At 54.6% G+C, this 13,620-nt stretch overlaps 2 protein-coding genes across 2 annotated transcripts in view; one reads left to right on the forward strand and one right to left on the reverse strand.

Moving 5' to 3' along the window:
* The window catches only part of PRR22 (proline rich 22), a 10,586-nt gene extending 2,929 nt beyond the window's left edge, over nt 1-7,657 (forward strand). The window contains exon 3 of the mRNA XM_022557389.2: nt 1-7,657. This exon is cut by the window's left edge and continues 1,779 nt beyond it. The gene's annotated coding sequence lies outside the window, so the exon portion shown is untranslated.
* Nucleotides 2,332-13,620, reverse strand: part of CATSPERD (catsper channel auxiliary subunit delta) — a 41,466-nt gene continuing 30,177 nt past the window's right edge. Inside the window, exons 17-22 of the mRNA XM_089905606.1 lie at nt 13,202-13,254; nt 10,396-10,470; nt 8,916-9,044; nt 7,438-7,621; nt 3,860-4,017; nt 2,332-2,569 (exon numbers count right to left, since the gene is read on the reverse strand). Of these exons, the coding sequence (XP_089761732.1) occupies nt 2,332-2,569; nt 3,860-4,017; nt 7,438-7,621; nt 8,916-9,044; nt 10,396-10,470; nt 13,202-13,254 (837 nt within the window). The remainder of the gene's footprint in view (nt 2,570-3,859; nt 4,018-7,437; nt 7,622-8,915; nt 9,045-10,395; nt 10,471-13,201; nt 13,255-13,620) is intronic.

Raw genomic sequence — 13,620 nt, forward strand, 5'->3', positions numbered from 1 at the left:
AGGCCCTGGGTGCTGAGTCTCCACCTCGGGCCCAGCCACACCTGGGTTCTGCTTCCCGGGGTGGGGGTGGGGGGCGGGCACAGGGCGGGCTTGAGGTGGTTTGGGAGCTTCAGTGCTCACACCTGTTCCCTCCTGCCCCAGCTCCTTCCCTCTCCAGTCCACGGAGCTCCCTCCCCCCTGTACCCTGGGCCAGGCTCTCGTCTGCCTTTCGCTTCTGGAGAGCCCAGGGCAGCTGCCAGCCGCACCCTCCCCTGAAATACTCCAGGCGACTGAAGGGGGTGAGTCGGTTTCCCAGTGACACCTAAGGAGGTAAGGAGAGATGGACCTCCCCTTGCCTGCCAGAGGAAGGGCCCTCCTGCCCCAGGCCCTGGGCTGGGTCTCGGGGACCTTCCCTGCTGGGGAACCCCGGGCGCTTGACTAGGATCCAGGAGGTGGCTGCGTGTGGGCAGGGGGTCTTGGCTGCTGGCACCACGCCTTGAGCCTGCGGGTTCCAGGGCTCAGAGACTGACGTGGCCAGTCTGGGCTGTACCGGGATCATCACCTATCTGTGTTGTGAACAGGATGCGGGCCTGGAGAAGCTAGGAGCTCCCTTCCCTCGCTTCCCTCTGAGCCTGCTGTGCCTGCAGCCGTGTTAGGGGTATTTTCGAGACAAATATGAAGTGCCCCCAAGAAGGGAAGGCCCTGGCAAACGACGTGGATGCGACAGGATGGGCTTGGTTTTCTTTAAGATTAATGCGGGCCGAGGGTCATGAAACGAGTATCACCTGACAGCCTAAACCGTCCCCTCCAGAGAGGCGTGGAAGGTGGACCAGGCAGCCCCTGGAGGTGCGGGTGAGGTGACTGCCCACTGCAATGGGTGTGGGAGTGGAGGTGTTTCTGTTTCTGTTTTTTTTTTTCGTGGTACGCGGGCCTCTCACTGTTGTAGCCTCTCCCGTTGTGGAGCACAGGCTCCGGACGCGCAGGCCCAGTGGCCATGGCTCACGGGCCCAGCCGCTCCGCGGCATGTGGGATCTTCCCGGACTGGGGTACAAACCCGTGTCCCCTGCATCGGCAGGCGGACTCTCAACCACTGCGCCACCAGGGAAGCCCGGGAGTGGAGGTTTTTAATGACTGAGTGGAGACCGTATTGGGCAATTTTTTTTTTTTTTTGGCCGAGCCACTTGCAGGATCGTAGTTCCCGACCAGGGATTGAACCCAGGCCCCAGGAGTGAAAGCACAGAGTCCTACCACGGGACCGCCAGGGAATTCCCAGTATTGGGCAGTTTAAATGACCGTCAGATGTGTTCTTTTAACCTAAGAGTGATCAGAAAAGTTATTGAGAAAGTTTTCACTAGAATGAGACAGCTGTCCCGTGCCACCTGAGGTTTGAATGAAGTGTGGGAGAGGGAAGTTCTGAACAGTTGGATAGACGATCAAATGTACATATACACGTATGTGCACATTGTATGCACACCTATATGTGTATTCACATGTGCATATACATATCTGTACACATGCATACACGCATGTGGGCATGCATGTTATCTACACGCATGTGTGCGCATTATGCAGCACTCATATGTGACATATACACGTCGCCCACACATGCATGCACATGTGTATATGAGCTGTTATAGGCATGTGCATACACATATGTAATCGCAGACATACATGCGCGTGCATGCACACATCTGCACATAGGCAATATGCATGTACATGTATATACACAGGCACACACACACACCACACACGTGTATGTGCATGCCTTATGTACCTACCTGTTATATACATGTATGTATACATACCTCTGCACATACATGTACACACACGTGGGTGCATCGTGTGTATGCATAACACAGGTACGTGTAAAATATGTGCTATGCTTCCAAATTTTATTCGTGGACATCACAAAACACACGTAAACGTGTCGGTCTGTGTATATGTCAGGGCTTATCAACAGAGGTGGACCCCCCCCCCGTCCCCGTCTTCTGCAGCCCCCGCCCTTTTCCTTGGGTCTCATGTTTCTCTAAGAGAACACGTCAAGTGTCCTCTGCATCTCTGGGGCTTGCCGATTAATGCTCCCACCACATGCCGGTGCGGGCTCGTTTCACCAAAAGCTCGTGTTCGCTAGGACTTGGGCTGCCCACCTTCTCACTGTTAACAACCCACGTAGGTGCCGTAGTTCAAAGGGACTCTGGCGCCAAAATGTTGAGGGAGGCAGGTAGGTGTAGAAAAACCACGAAACATGAGTGATACCCACTGCTACCGGCTCTCTTACCAAACGCTTTATTTCAAGACAACTCTGCCCCCTCCCTGCCACCCTGCCACCCCACCTCCGCCCCCCGGGCGTGCTCAGCACCTGGCCCAGACACACGCACAAGACTTCCTGCATCTCCTGCGCAGCCTGACCCAGACGCCCTTGACCCTGAGGCCCTGCTCAGTGTGCAGCAGCTTGGGGATCATGTAGGCCAGCCATACGGACAGCAGGGTGGCCCCCGTGAGCAGGACGATGGTGATCTCAGGCGGGAAGATGGGCAGTGGGAAGGCCCCGTAGACGTAGACGCTGAATGTGGTCTCCAGGTGACAGTAGCTGCGAGGGGCGGGCAGGGAGAGGCCGTGGGGCACCGCCTTTGGGGGCCTCACCCTTCACCCAAGCAAACTGGTTTTTTGTTTTTTGTTTTTTTCGGCCACGCTGCTCAGCTTGTGGTGTCTTAGTTCCCCGATCGAGGATCGAACCCAGGTCCTCAGCAGTGAAAGCACAGAGCCTAACCACTGGACTGCCAGGGAATTCCCCCAGCAAACGTTTTAAAACTCACGGGGACAAGAGCTGGGCCTGGAGCATTGACTCCGGGCACTGAGTTCCATTTATATCCGCTTAACTTCTATCCTCTATAACTCTGCAGTCGTCTCTGTATTGTGTTGGCCAAAAAGTTCGTTTGGGTTTTTCCGTACCATCTTACATATTTTAGCAGAGGCCGTATTTTTCCCCAGGACCCCTGTGGTCCCCTGCTCTGGAGACAGGGGATTCCCACCCCCTCCATGCCCAGGCTCAGTCTGGGGGGCGGGCAGCAGACACCAACAAAGCACTCATCACAGTGGACGCGGCGTGGGGGGCGTGAGGGGGGCCACAAGCGTCCCTCAGGTGGCTGCGAGCAGGTGGGAATGGCAGGATGGAGGGAAGGACACCCAGGTAAGGGGGGGAAGTCGCTGGGGGCTCTGCTGGAGGCAAGGTGCAGGCAGGGCAGGGGATGAGCCTTGCAGGCAGACCCCTCTCTCCCCGGGCATCCCCACCCCGGTGCCTTCCGCCTGTGGCGTCCCAGAGCGGCTCTGGGACCTTTAGGGAAGGCAGGGTCTCCCCACGCTTTTGGAGGTGGACTTTGTGTCCGTCTGGAAGGGATAGGTGATGGGGGAGCGGGGAAGGATGCCGCCCACATTCCCCCTCCCAGTGGGAGACGTTAACGATCTGAACAGCGCAGTGGGTGGCGAGTATTGACAGCCAGCTCCTGGGGTGGGGTCGCCGGCCTGTAATGAGTGTCAGTTTCCGTGGTGTCAGTACGCCAGCTGCCAGCGGGAAGCCAACCGGCTTGCAAAATCCCTGAATATCTAATGATCGGTGTTTGGGAGCCGGTCTACACCGGCCCCTGCACCCCACCTGTTAGACATGACATGAGTGTGACTCTGGTCCCTGAGGGCAGGGACAGGGCTGCTGGTCATTGCTGTTCCCCCGGCACCCAGCATGGCCTCTGAATGAGGATTTATTTAGCAAGTGAACAAATGTCATCCTAGGGGAGGGAGAAAAGTGGGTCCCCCCCTCATGTGTGCAACCAGCCCCCAGAGAGCCAGCTGTTCCCCCAGAGGCCCCTGGCACAGGGCGACTCACCTGTAGTATGGATCCACGATGGAAATGAAGAAGATGTAGATGCCGTTTCTTTGGTCGAAAACGACCTTGTTCTCTGTCGGGCCTCCCAAGATCTGATACGGGACTTTGGGCCATCTCAAGGGTGCGTTGTTGTTAGGGTCGTGGCAGCTCACATAATTCTGGGGATGAGGACAGAGACATGCCTGCTGGCCCCGGGGGGCCGGGGAACACCGTGCCAGCCCACAGGTGCTACCGCTGCACACACGGCCCCACCGGTGCCACCACCCACCAGCACCCATGGGTGTGAGTCCAGGACCAAGTGCCTGCTGGGCAGGCCAGCCGATTTGTGACTGTGGAGCCCGTGCCCCCTGCAGTGGAATCACGGAGTCCTAACCACTGGACCGCCAGGGGATTCCGCCCCCCCTCCCACAAGCAACTTTAAAATGAGGAAGCTCTTCATTTCCCCTTCTTGTGTGGACACAGCTGTCCATCAAGAGGTAGCATCTGGGCAGAACCCCAAACCTGCTTTCAACAATGTTCTGGGCCCAGAAGCCCGGCGGCCACATGGAGAACCATGTTCCTAACAGAAGCCTTGTACACAGGTGAGAAGACCTTAATGCCCCTGCAGGGGTGGCCTCAGCCAACGCCAAGTGGGGCACAGGAACTGCCCACCTGAGCCACGGATTTGTGAGAAACAGTAAATCCCACTGAATTTGGGGATGATTTGCTTTGTAGTGCTGGGTAATGGAAAGAGCTGTCCTGTGTACTACTATTGAGAAAGTTCAAACGTTGTCAGAATCAAAAAGCAAACGTGTCCACGGTGTGGATGGCCACCTGGATGGGCGTCGTTTGTCCCCAGGCCCTGCTGCCGGGGCCATGGGAATGGATGGAGGGCAAACACCTGACTTCAGCTGTGCCAGGCCACCTGGCCCTCCTCGGATGCAACAACAGCAACAATACTTCCTCTCGGTTGTTGATGGTTCCCCAGGTGCCTGGAGCCCTGCAGTCCCCCACGGAGCCCCTGCCTCTTCACGTCCCCCCAGCACAGTCGTCCCGCTACCCTGGCCCCTCCTCTTGGCCTCTTTGGCAGACACATCCTTAAGTTACCACGCAACACACAGAAGACTTCCAAACCAACGCCAGCCCTGACTTGTCTCCCTATGTTTTGCTGGCCACTGGGCTCCCTCCTCCTCGGTGGCACCTTGAATTCAGCAGGTGCAGAATGAAGCTGTGTGTGTTTCCCTCCACCGCTAGCTTCATCCCTGAGCCAGTATCTGCCCAGGTGCTCAGGCTGGAAACTGGTGGGCCGTGCTTGACCCTTGCCTCCTCTTCCTCCGACATCCAGTCCGTCACCAGGTCCTGCTTTTCGCGCCCCTGCCTCACACTGAATGTTCGAGTCCCCAACCCCCATTCGTATGTTGAAGCCCCATCCCCCAGTGGGATGGTATTTGGAGGTGGGCCATTGGGAAGTGATAAGGTTTTGATGAGGTCCTGAGGGTTGGGCCCCTATAATGGGATTAATTCCCTTATAAGAAGAGACACCAGAAAACTAAAGCAGGGTCTCGAAGAGATATTTGCACACCCGCGTTCGTAGCAGCACCATTCATAACAGCCAAAAGGTGGAAGCAAGCCAGGTGTCCACTGACAGATCATGGATAAAAAGTGTGGTCCGCACCCACTAGTGGAATGTTATCCAGCCTTAAAAAGGAAGGATATCCTGACATATGCTACAATGTGGATGAACCTTGAGGACATGATGCTCAGTGAAAGAAGCCAGATGCAGGACAAATACTGTGTGATCCCACTCACAGGAGGTCCCTACAGAGATCCACAGAGACAGGAAGTAGATGGTGGGGGCCGGGGGCTGGGGGAGGGGATGGGGAGTGAGTGTTTCATGGGGACAGAGTTTCAGTTTGGGAAGATGAGTAAGTTATGGAGATGATGGTGGGGATGGTTGCCCAACAGTGTGAATGTACTTAATACCACTGAGATGTGCGCTTAAAAATGGTTAAGATGGTCAATTTTATGTTATGCATATTTGACCACAATTAAAATTTTTTTAAAAATCCTTTGGGAGTAAAAGAAAAAAAGCTGGGCTGCATAAAAACTATGTGAAATGAAAAAGGAGACAGCTGCTTTGCCTAACGACCATTTATTTGCCACAGCTAGCTCCACCTCATGGTTTTTAGTGGTTCAGTGGTTCAGTTTTAGCGGTTCAGGGACTTTTTAACAGCCCATCCAATGACTGTGCTGGACATGCAGGCATTGTGGCTCTGTCTTGATAGAAAAACCCTCAGGGTTCTACAAAATCGGCCACCAGGGCTGATGGGAAAAAAAAAGTAATGGGACAATCTCTTCAATTTATGCATGCCACTTTGAACGAGAGGGCTAATAAAAAGAATGCAAATACAAACACCGGCACAGTCAGAAAATAATAAGCAAAGCTCCGTGTGTGGCTTGTTCTTTTTTTTTTCTTTTCTTTTTTTTTTTTTGACTTGTTCTTTTTAAAGAAACGGTCAGGGAGGTGGTGTTTGGGTAACCTTGCGAATGCACAAAACGCATACCCGAGTTGTGGGAGTTACATGCTTTAAAATCGTTCATTATCGGTTATGTGAATTTCACCTCGGTTAAAAAATAAATAAAACGAACGTCACCAACCAAAATACATGACCAAGCTCACTCTATGGAATGGGGTGTAAGGAACGGGTGAGGCTGCGGCTTTTAAGAAAGCAAACACAAAATTAAGGAGCCGGGAGTTCTCGCTGGAACCGGCTTCGGGCGCGAAGAGCGCGCGCGCCCCTGCTGGTGACGTGGCCGCATTGCGCCGCGTTCTTGCCCTTGGCGTTGAGAGGCCGAGGGTGGATGGAAACTAATTAATATGCGCCAGAAGCCCCCCCACCCCCAGAGGAACAATGCGATGTCTTCCTTTCACTGACACCATAACCTTATTTGTCAGTCGTGTACCAACCAACGTTCGTGATAGAAACGCTCGTTGAGCAGAACGGACCGTAAGTATAATCAGCCCCTTAAATAATGGGCATTTGGATGGTTCCAGAATTTTGCGCACCATCAGCAGTGTGCTCCATGAGCACCTTCGTCCCTACACCTCCGATCGTCTCCGATTCCCTTGGGAGAGATTCCCAAAGAGTTTGTGCGTCTTACATTTCCATCCCCTGACGCCCCATCCAGGGACTGAATGTCTGCCCTGCACCCCCCCCCCATTCATATGCCGAAACCTACCCCAGAAGGTGATGTATTAGGAGGCGGGGCCTTTGGGAGGTGATTAGGTCCTGGGGGTGGAGCCCTCCTGAAGGAGATTGGCGCCCTTATAAAGGGACCCAGGAGCGCTCCCTCGCCCCTTCTGCCCTGTGAGGACACAGAAGGCACCACCCGGGAACCAGGCACCAAATCTGCTGGCGCCTTGATTGGACTCAGCCTCCAGAACCGTGAGAAACCAATGCTGCTGTTACAAGCCGCAGGCTCTATGGTGATCTTTACAGCAGCCCGAACAGACCGAGTCGGCCCCCAACACACAGTGGGCCTGACCAGTCGTCGCCTTCTGCGACCTGTTTTGGGAATAATCAGAACGCAGGCCCCACCTCTCGGTCCCAGGCGAAGGGCCCTTTGTCGCCGGCCGTCTTGGCGATGGTGGTCCAGTTCTGCGGCTGGGAACTGCAGAGGGCCATGTCGGCCGTCAGGGAGTACGTGTACGTGAACAGCCCGTTCACCTCCAGCAGGACGTACTCGGCCTCGACCACCTCCTGGAACTTTCCTGCCCTCCACCTGGGACACACCATGCACAGGTGAGGCTGCTGGGGGGCCGTCAGGGGTGGGGGAGGCTGGGGGCCCTGATGTGTTGTGAGACCATCTGGGGGTGGTGGGAGGTGGCAGAGCAGGGCAGGGCCACCCCCACCCCCCACCAGGCTGACACTTCTGGGACAGTCAACGCGGATATGCAGTGGCAGGTGGTGACAGGACGCTGACGGGGTCGGGGTTGGGGTCGGGGACTGGGGGTTGCTTATTTTTTGACACCTGTAAACATTCCAGAGGTATACATTTAGGGCGGTGAATTAAGCTTTTTCTAAATCCTTATTTGGGGGGGAATTCCCTGGTGGTCCAGTGGTTAGGGGTCCGGGATTCCACTGCCGCGTACCCGGCTTCCATCCCTGGACGGGGAACTAAGGTACCCGCAAGACGCGGGGGCCAAAAAAAAGAAAAACAAAACTTATTTTTGGATGCATGTTTGTCTCCTGCCAGGTTGGGGCTTACACCCCTCCTCTGATGGGACCCTTCCCTTCTTCCTCACCCCAGGCTGGCAGGCACCCCACCACGTGGCAGCTCTGAGTTAGGGGCGTGCCCGGCCCACAGTCTCACCTGGGTGTGAGACTGAGGCCACGAGGAGCTAACACGTGACGTTCTAATGAATCTAAGTGTTGCCACGTGTGAGTGGTTTCGACCACCGTTCAGTCCGTCAACAACATTTAGTGCAGTGGTCCGTGGGGGGTGGGGTGGGGTGGGGTGGGGTGGGGGTGGGGTGGGGTGGGGTGGGGTGGGGGTGGGGTGGGGTGGGGTGGGGGTGGGGACGGAATGAAGGAAGACAGAATCCATGGAAGGGGGCAGAGCGAGTGGCATGGCCTGAAATGTGTCCCCCAAATTCCTATGTGAAGCCCTAACCCCCCGTGCGACTGGATTTGGAGGTGGGGCCTTTAACGAGGCAATCGAAGTTGAGTGAGGTCATAAGGGTGGGCCCTGATGCCACGGGAAGTGGCAGCCTCTGCGGCCAAGGAGAGAGGCCTGGGGGAAGAGCCTGCCCACACCTTGAACTTGGACTTCCGGCCTCTAGGACTGTGAGAAAGTCAGTGTCTGCTGTTTAAGCCCCCCAGTCTGTGGTGTTTTGTTAAGGCCTCTGAGCTAAGACGGGGAAGAGGAGGGGATGTGTGAGCTGAGAGCTACGGAGGGAAAAGGCAGGGAGAGGATGCGGCCAGAGCAAAGGGGTGGAGGGGGCTCTGGGGGCCTGTGATGATGGTGAGGGCGGCGGGGGGCTGGCGGGGTGGGGGACTGGGGGGTGGGTCCTCACAGTTCCACCACCGGCTTCCATGGGGTGTCGTAGTAGACGAGGATGGGGCAGCCCAGCTTCTCGTAGTGGTAAGGCACCTCCAGGTCCTCCGTGGCCTTCTGACCCCGGAAGCTGGGGTCGTAGGCTTCCCTGTGGGAGAGCAGGACATAGACACGGGCGAGCTCCCGCCAGGCGCCCGAACGTCCACCCGCCCACAGCCCCGCTTCTTCCCTGCACATGGGGTCACGGTCATGGAAGCATGTCTGAGCGGGGGCTTCAGAGTCCTGGTCGAAATGACCTTGGGACCCCTGCGGTGGTTGACATTCCGGGTCCACTTAGCTGGGCCACAGCACCTCGACTGTGGTCAGATGTGATTCTGGGTGTTTCTGTGAGGCTCTTCTTTGGGGCAGAGGTCAATATTGAAATCAGTAAAGCAGTGCTCTCCCTAATGTGGGTGCAGCTGGAGGCCTGAGTAGAACAAACATGGGCCTCCCCCAGCAAGAAAGAAGTCGGCCTGCCGATGGCCTTGAACTAGAACTGCAACTCTTCCCTGAGCTGCCAGCCCCTAGCCTCCCCTGTCAGACTGTGGACTCACCAGACCTCTACAGTCCGGGAACCAAGTCCTTAAAATAAATCTCTGTCTCTGTCACTCTGTCTCTGTCTGTCTGTGCCTCTGTGTCTCTCTGTCTCACACATACATCCTGTGGCTTCTCTCTCTCTGGAGACCCTGACTCACACACTCTCACGCCCCCAGGCTCTCTGGCTGCAGCCTCACTGGTTGGCAAGTCCAGCAGGGCCAGTTTCCGTCTCGGCCGTGGGTCTGGATGGGGGACGGACTCTTGGCTTGTGTTGGAGGGGGGAGGGTCATGTCGTATAAGACCCACGAGTGTCTTCCCATGCCAGGGGGCTGGTGGTGTGCACCAGTGTGGGAGGGGCTCTCTGTGCCGCCCTGCAGAGGGGGTCACTTTGGCCGGCCACCCCCTCCTGCCTTGGCTGGACAGTGTCTGGCCAACTCCGCTAGCTGGGATGAACAGGGGACCGGGCTCCGGGAGCTGGTGGCAGGCTGGGGAGGGGTCTGAAAGCTGGCCCAGCAGGTGGCAGAGCCTGTGCAGACCTGGGCCAGGGGCCCTGCCACATCACACTGATTCCCCGAAGGCCCAGCCACCTTCCCTACCTGTCTGCTTGCTCCCTCGGATTCCCTGTGGGCTGGATATCAATTGGCAGGGTATCCATTTTAAAACGATTCTTTTTTTCCTTTCTTCAAAAAAAATTTGTTTTCTTTTCCATTACGGTTTAAAAATGATTCTTGGGACTTCCCTGGAGGTCCAGTGGTTAAGACTCTGAGCCTCCACTGCAGGGGGTTTCAATCCATGGTGGGGGAACTAAGATTCCGCATGCTGGCGCGGTGCGGCCAAATACATAAATAAAAATTTAAATAATGATTCTTGATTCGCCTTTGGCTCATGTGTGTGTGTGTTGGCGGTGGGGGGGGGGGGCTCACCTCTCAATGACGTAGCTATAGTTGTCCTGAAGGGCCACGGGGTCGAGGATGCCATTGTAACAGGCTGAGATTTCACTGCGAGCAACAAAAGATGGTGAGAAGCTGCCTGAACCCATCCGGGACCAAAGAATTGTGAATTGTTCCCTTTGACATATGTTATCTCCCCATTGGTTGGATTTTGAGCCCTTTCTTACCTTCTGGTTCTCCAAGATGCTCCAGGCTCATCTTTTTTTTTTTTTTTCGGTACGTGGGCCCTCACTGTTGTGGCCTCTCCTGTTGCGGAGCACAGGCTCCGGACGCGCAGGCTCAGCGGCCATGGCTCACGGGCCCAGCCGCTCCGCGGCATGTGGTATCTTCCCGGACCGGGGCACGAACCTGTGTCCTCTGCATCGGCAGGCGGACTCTCAACCACTGCACCACCAGGGAAGCCCCTCCAGGCTCATCTTGAATCTTCCCTGCCTGGCCTAGAATCAGTCATTTTGCCAAGGAGCCCTAGTTCCTTTTATTGGAGAATGATGTTACACATGGAGATGTGGGAGCTGGGTGTCCTGACTTTTGAGACAATCCTTTCCCTGTTTTTCTTTGTACTGTTACCATCTGTGCATGTATCCTTAAGCAACATGCAGTCCTGCCTTGGTATCTGCAGGGGGTTGGTCCAGGATCTGCTGTAGATAACACAATCCGAGGATGCTCAAGTCCCATAGTGGGGGCCTCTGTATCCTCGGGTTCCACGGCCACAGATTCAACCGACCACGAACTTAAACACCATCCACCCTTGGCTGGTTGAATCCGCGGATGCAGAACCTGCAGATACAAGGGCTGACTGTAGTTTATTTTTGCCTGATTTTGGATTTTTTTTTTCTGTGCCACCCAGCTTGTGGGATCTTAGTTCCCCAACCAGGGATGGAACCTGTGCCCCTTGCAGTGGAAGTGCAGAGTCCTAACCACTGGACTGCCAGGGAATTCCCCTGATTTTGGACTTTTAAGACTAGAATCATGCTGTGTATTCTTTTGATTCCATGCCCACGTTTGTACGATCCATCCAGGCAATTCTGCCCCGTTCGTTTTCACTGCTGTGACATTCTGTTGTATCAAAACCCTGCACTTGGTTTACCCATCCTTCTGTCGATGGACATTTCAGTTGGCCTGCTTCCAGCTTGGAGCTATTCAGAATAATGCTGCTGAGAACATTCTGGAACCTAGATCAGTGCAGATGTGCATGAGTGGAATTGCTGGTGGAAAGAAGTGCTTTCCAAAGCAGCCGAAAAATGTACACGCCCACCAGCAATGTCTGGGGGTTCCTGAGGCTGCCAGGGGGTTCCCATCCTTATAGTACTACTTTCCAGGCTTTGTCAGTTCTGCCATGCTCGTGCTGAATATCGGTCTCTAACGTAGCTTTCATTTTCATTTTCCTATGAAATTGACTACTTTTTCAACAACTTTTTGTGTTTATCAGCCTTTTTCCCTCCTTTTTTGGGAGTGCCTGCTCAAGCCTTTTGCCCATTTTTTTCTATACGTTTGTCTTTTTTTTTTCTGATTCGTAGGAATTCTTTATAAATTCTGGATACAAGTCCTTTTTTAGTTACATGTATGGCAAATACCTTTCCCACTCTCTTTATGGCAGCAGCTTTGAAAATATTGTTTTAAAGACTTTCCTGCACATATGTTCTAAATATTGATAACATCATTTATTGATTCAATAAAGCGTTTCCCTTTTGGGGGGAAAATCTGGTAAAACCATCACTTGACTTTATTATTGCCCCATGCAGTGGAGCGCTGAGGCTGGCTCTTACTAGCTCCGAGAGCCGGCTGTTATATCCTCAGGAGTTTCATGAGCCAGTAGAGACTCACTTTGGTAGTGATCTATAGGCTCCATGGGAGCATTTACACCACGGGAATTGGCAAATGCTACAAATCCGGGCTCCCCCAGAACTGGCTGTCGCCCATTTGCTGGCACACCACAGCCCGAAGGGGAGAACGTGTGGTGGTTTGGCCAGTCTTCAGGGGTTCTTCCTTTCTTTTTCTTCATTTCTCATGGCTGCGTTCTCTGCAGTAACTATGGATCCTGGAAACAAAGTTCCTCAAATTTTCAGCAGGTGATTAAACCCTAAATCTCTGAGCAGTTTTATAAATTTATTTATTTCATTTATTTATTTTTGGCTGCATTGGGTCTTCGTTGCTGTGCATGGGCTTTCTCTAGTTGCGGCAAGCAGGGGCTGCTCTTCGTTGAGGTGCGCGGGCTTCTTATTGCGGTGGCTTCCCTTGTTGCAGAGCACGGGCTCTAGGCACACGGGATTCAGTAGTTGTGGCACGCGGGCTCCGTAGTTGTGGCTCGCGGGCTCTAGAGCGCAGGCTCAGTAGTTGTGGCGCAGGGGCTGAGTTGCTTCGCGGCATGTGGGAGCTTCCCAGACCAGGGCTCGAACCCGTGTCCCCTGCATTGGCAGGCGGATTCCTAACCACTGCACCACCAGGGAAGCCCTCTCTGAGCAATTTTAATCAAAATGAGGAACTCAGGGACTAAAAGGGAGAAAGGGAATGAGCAAAGGATGAGGGAGCAGGGAGAACATGTAAATTTCACCAAGTCGGTGTGGAGGAGGCAGCCACCCACTGTAGACTCTAACTTAATCTGTTAGGATTAATTATTGAGCTGTTCGTTATGGAAATGTTAAACATGTGTAAAAGCAGACAGAGTAGTGTCACCCGACTTTAGCAGTTGTGAAGCAATGGTGACCCTCTCATCCAGTCCCCACTCCCCACCTCGCCACCCCCCACTTCTCCCCTCCCCACGCCATATCGACATACTCACTTCTGAATGACGATCTTCTTCTCCAGGTCACAACCGACTGAAATAAGGGCTGTCTGCAGCGGCGGGGGGATGTGGGGTGGAGAGACAAGGAGGGAATGAGGATGCTGACTCCGGTCAGCGAGGGCACCATGAAAGCCCACGAGGGGGCGCACTTGACGCAGCCGGGACCAGAAACCCTGCGCCTGGGTCGCAATGCGGTGTCCAGGTGCCTGGGACTCACAGAGTCAAACCCTAAGAGCCTGCCTGATCTATGGGGCACCGCTAAGGTCCCGCCATCTGATAACCCCCAGCTAGTACACCTGCTCCGAAGTTGGTGAGTCCTGAGGCACAGCCCTGGGGGAAGACGATGGGGAAGGGGCAGTGACCTTGGCAACTAGGGCAGAATCACCTCCATTTCCAGATCCTGAGTGTGAGCTTAG

This window comes from Delphinapterus leucas, unplaced genomic scaffold (genome assembly GCF_059928025.1).
Source record: "Delphinapterus leucas isolate spDelLeu-1000000601 "Yukka" unplaced genomic scaffold, BTC_Dleu_Yukka2 spDelLeu_asBTCV2_sq25, whole genome shotgun sequence".
In the NCBI taxonomy this organism is placed as follows: Eukaryota; Metazoa; Chordata; class Mammalia; order Artiodactyla; family Monodontidae; genus Delphinapterus; species Delphinapterus leucas.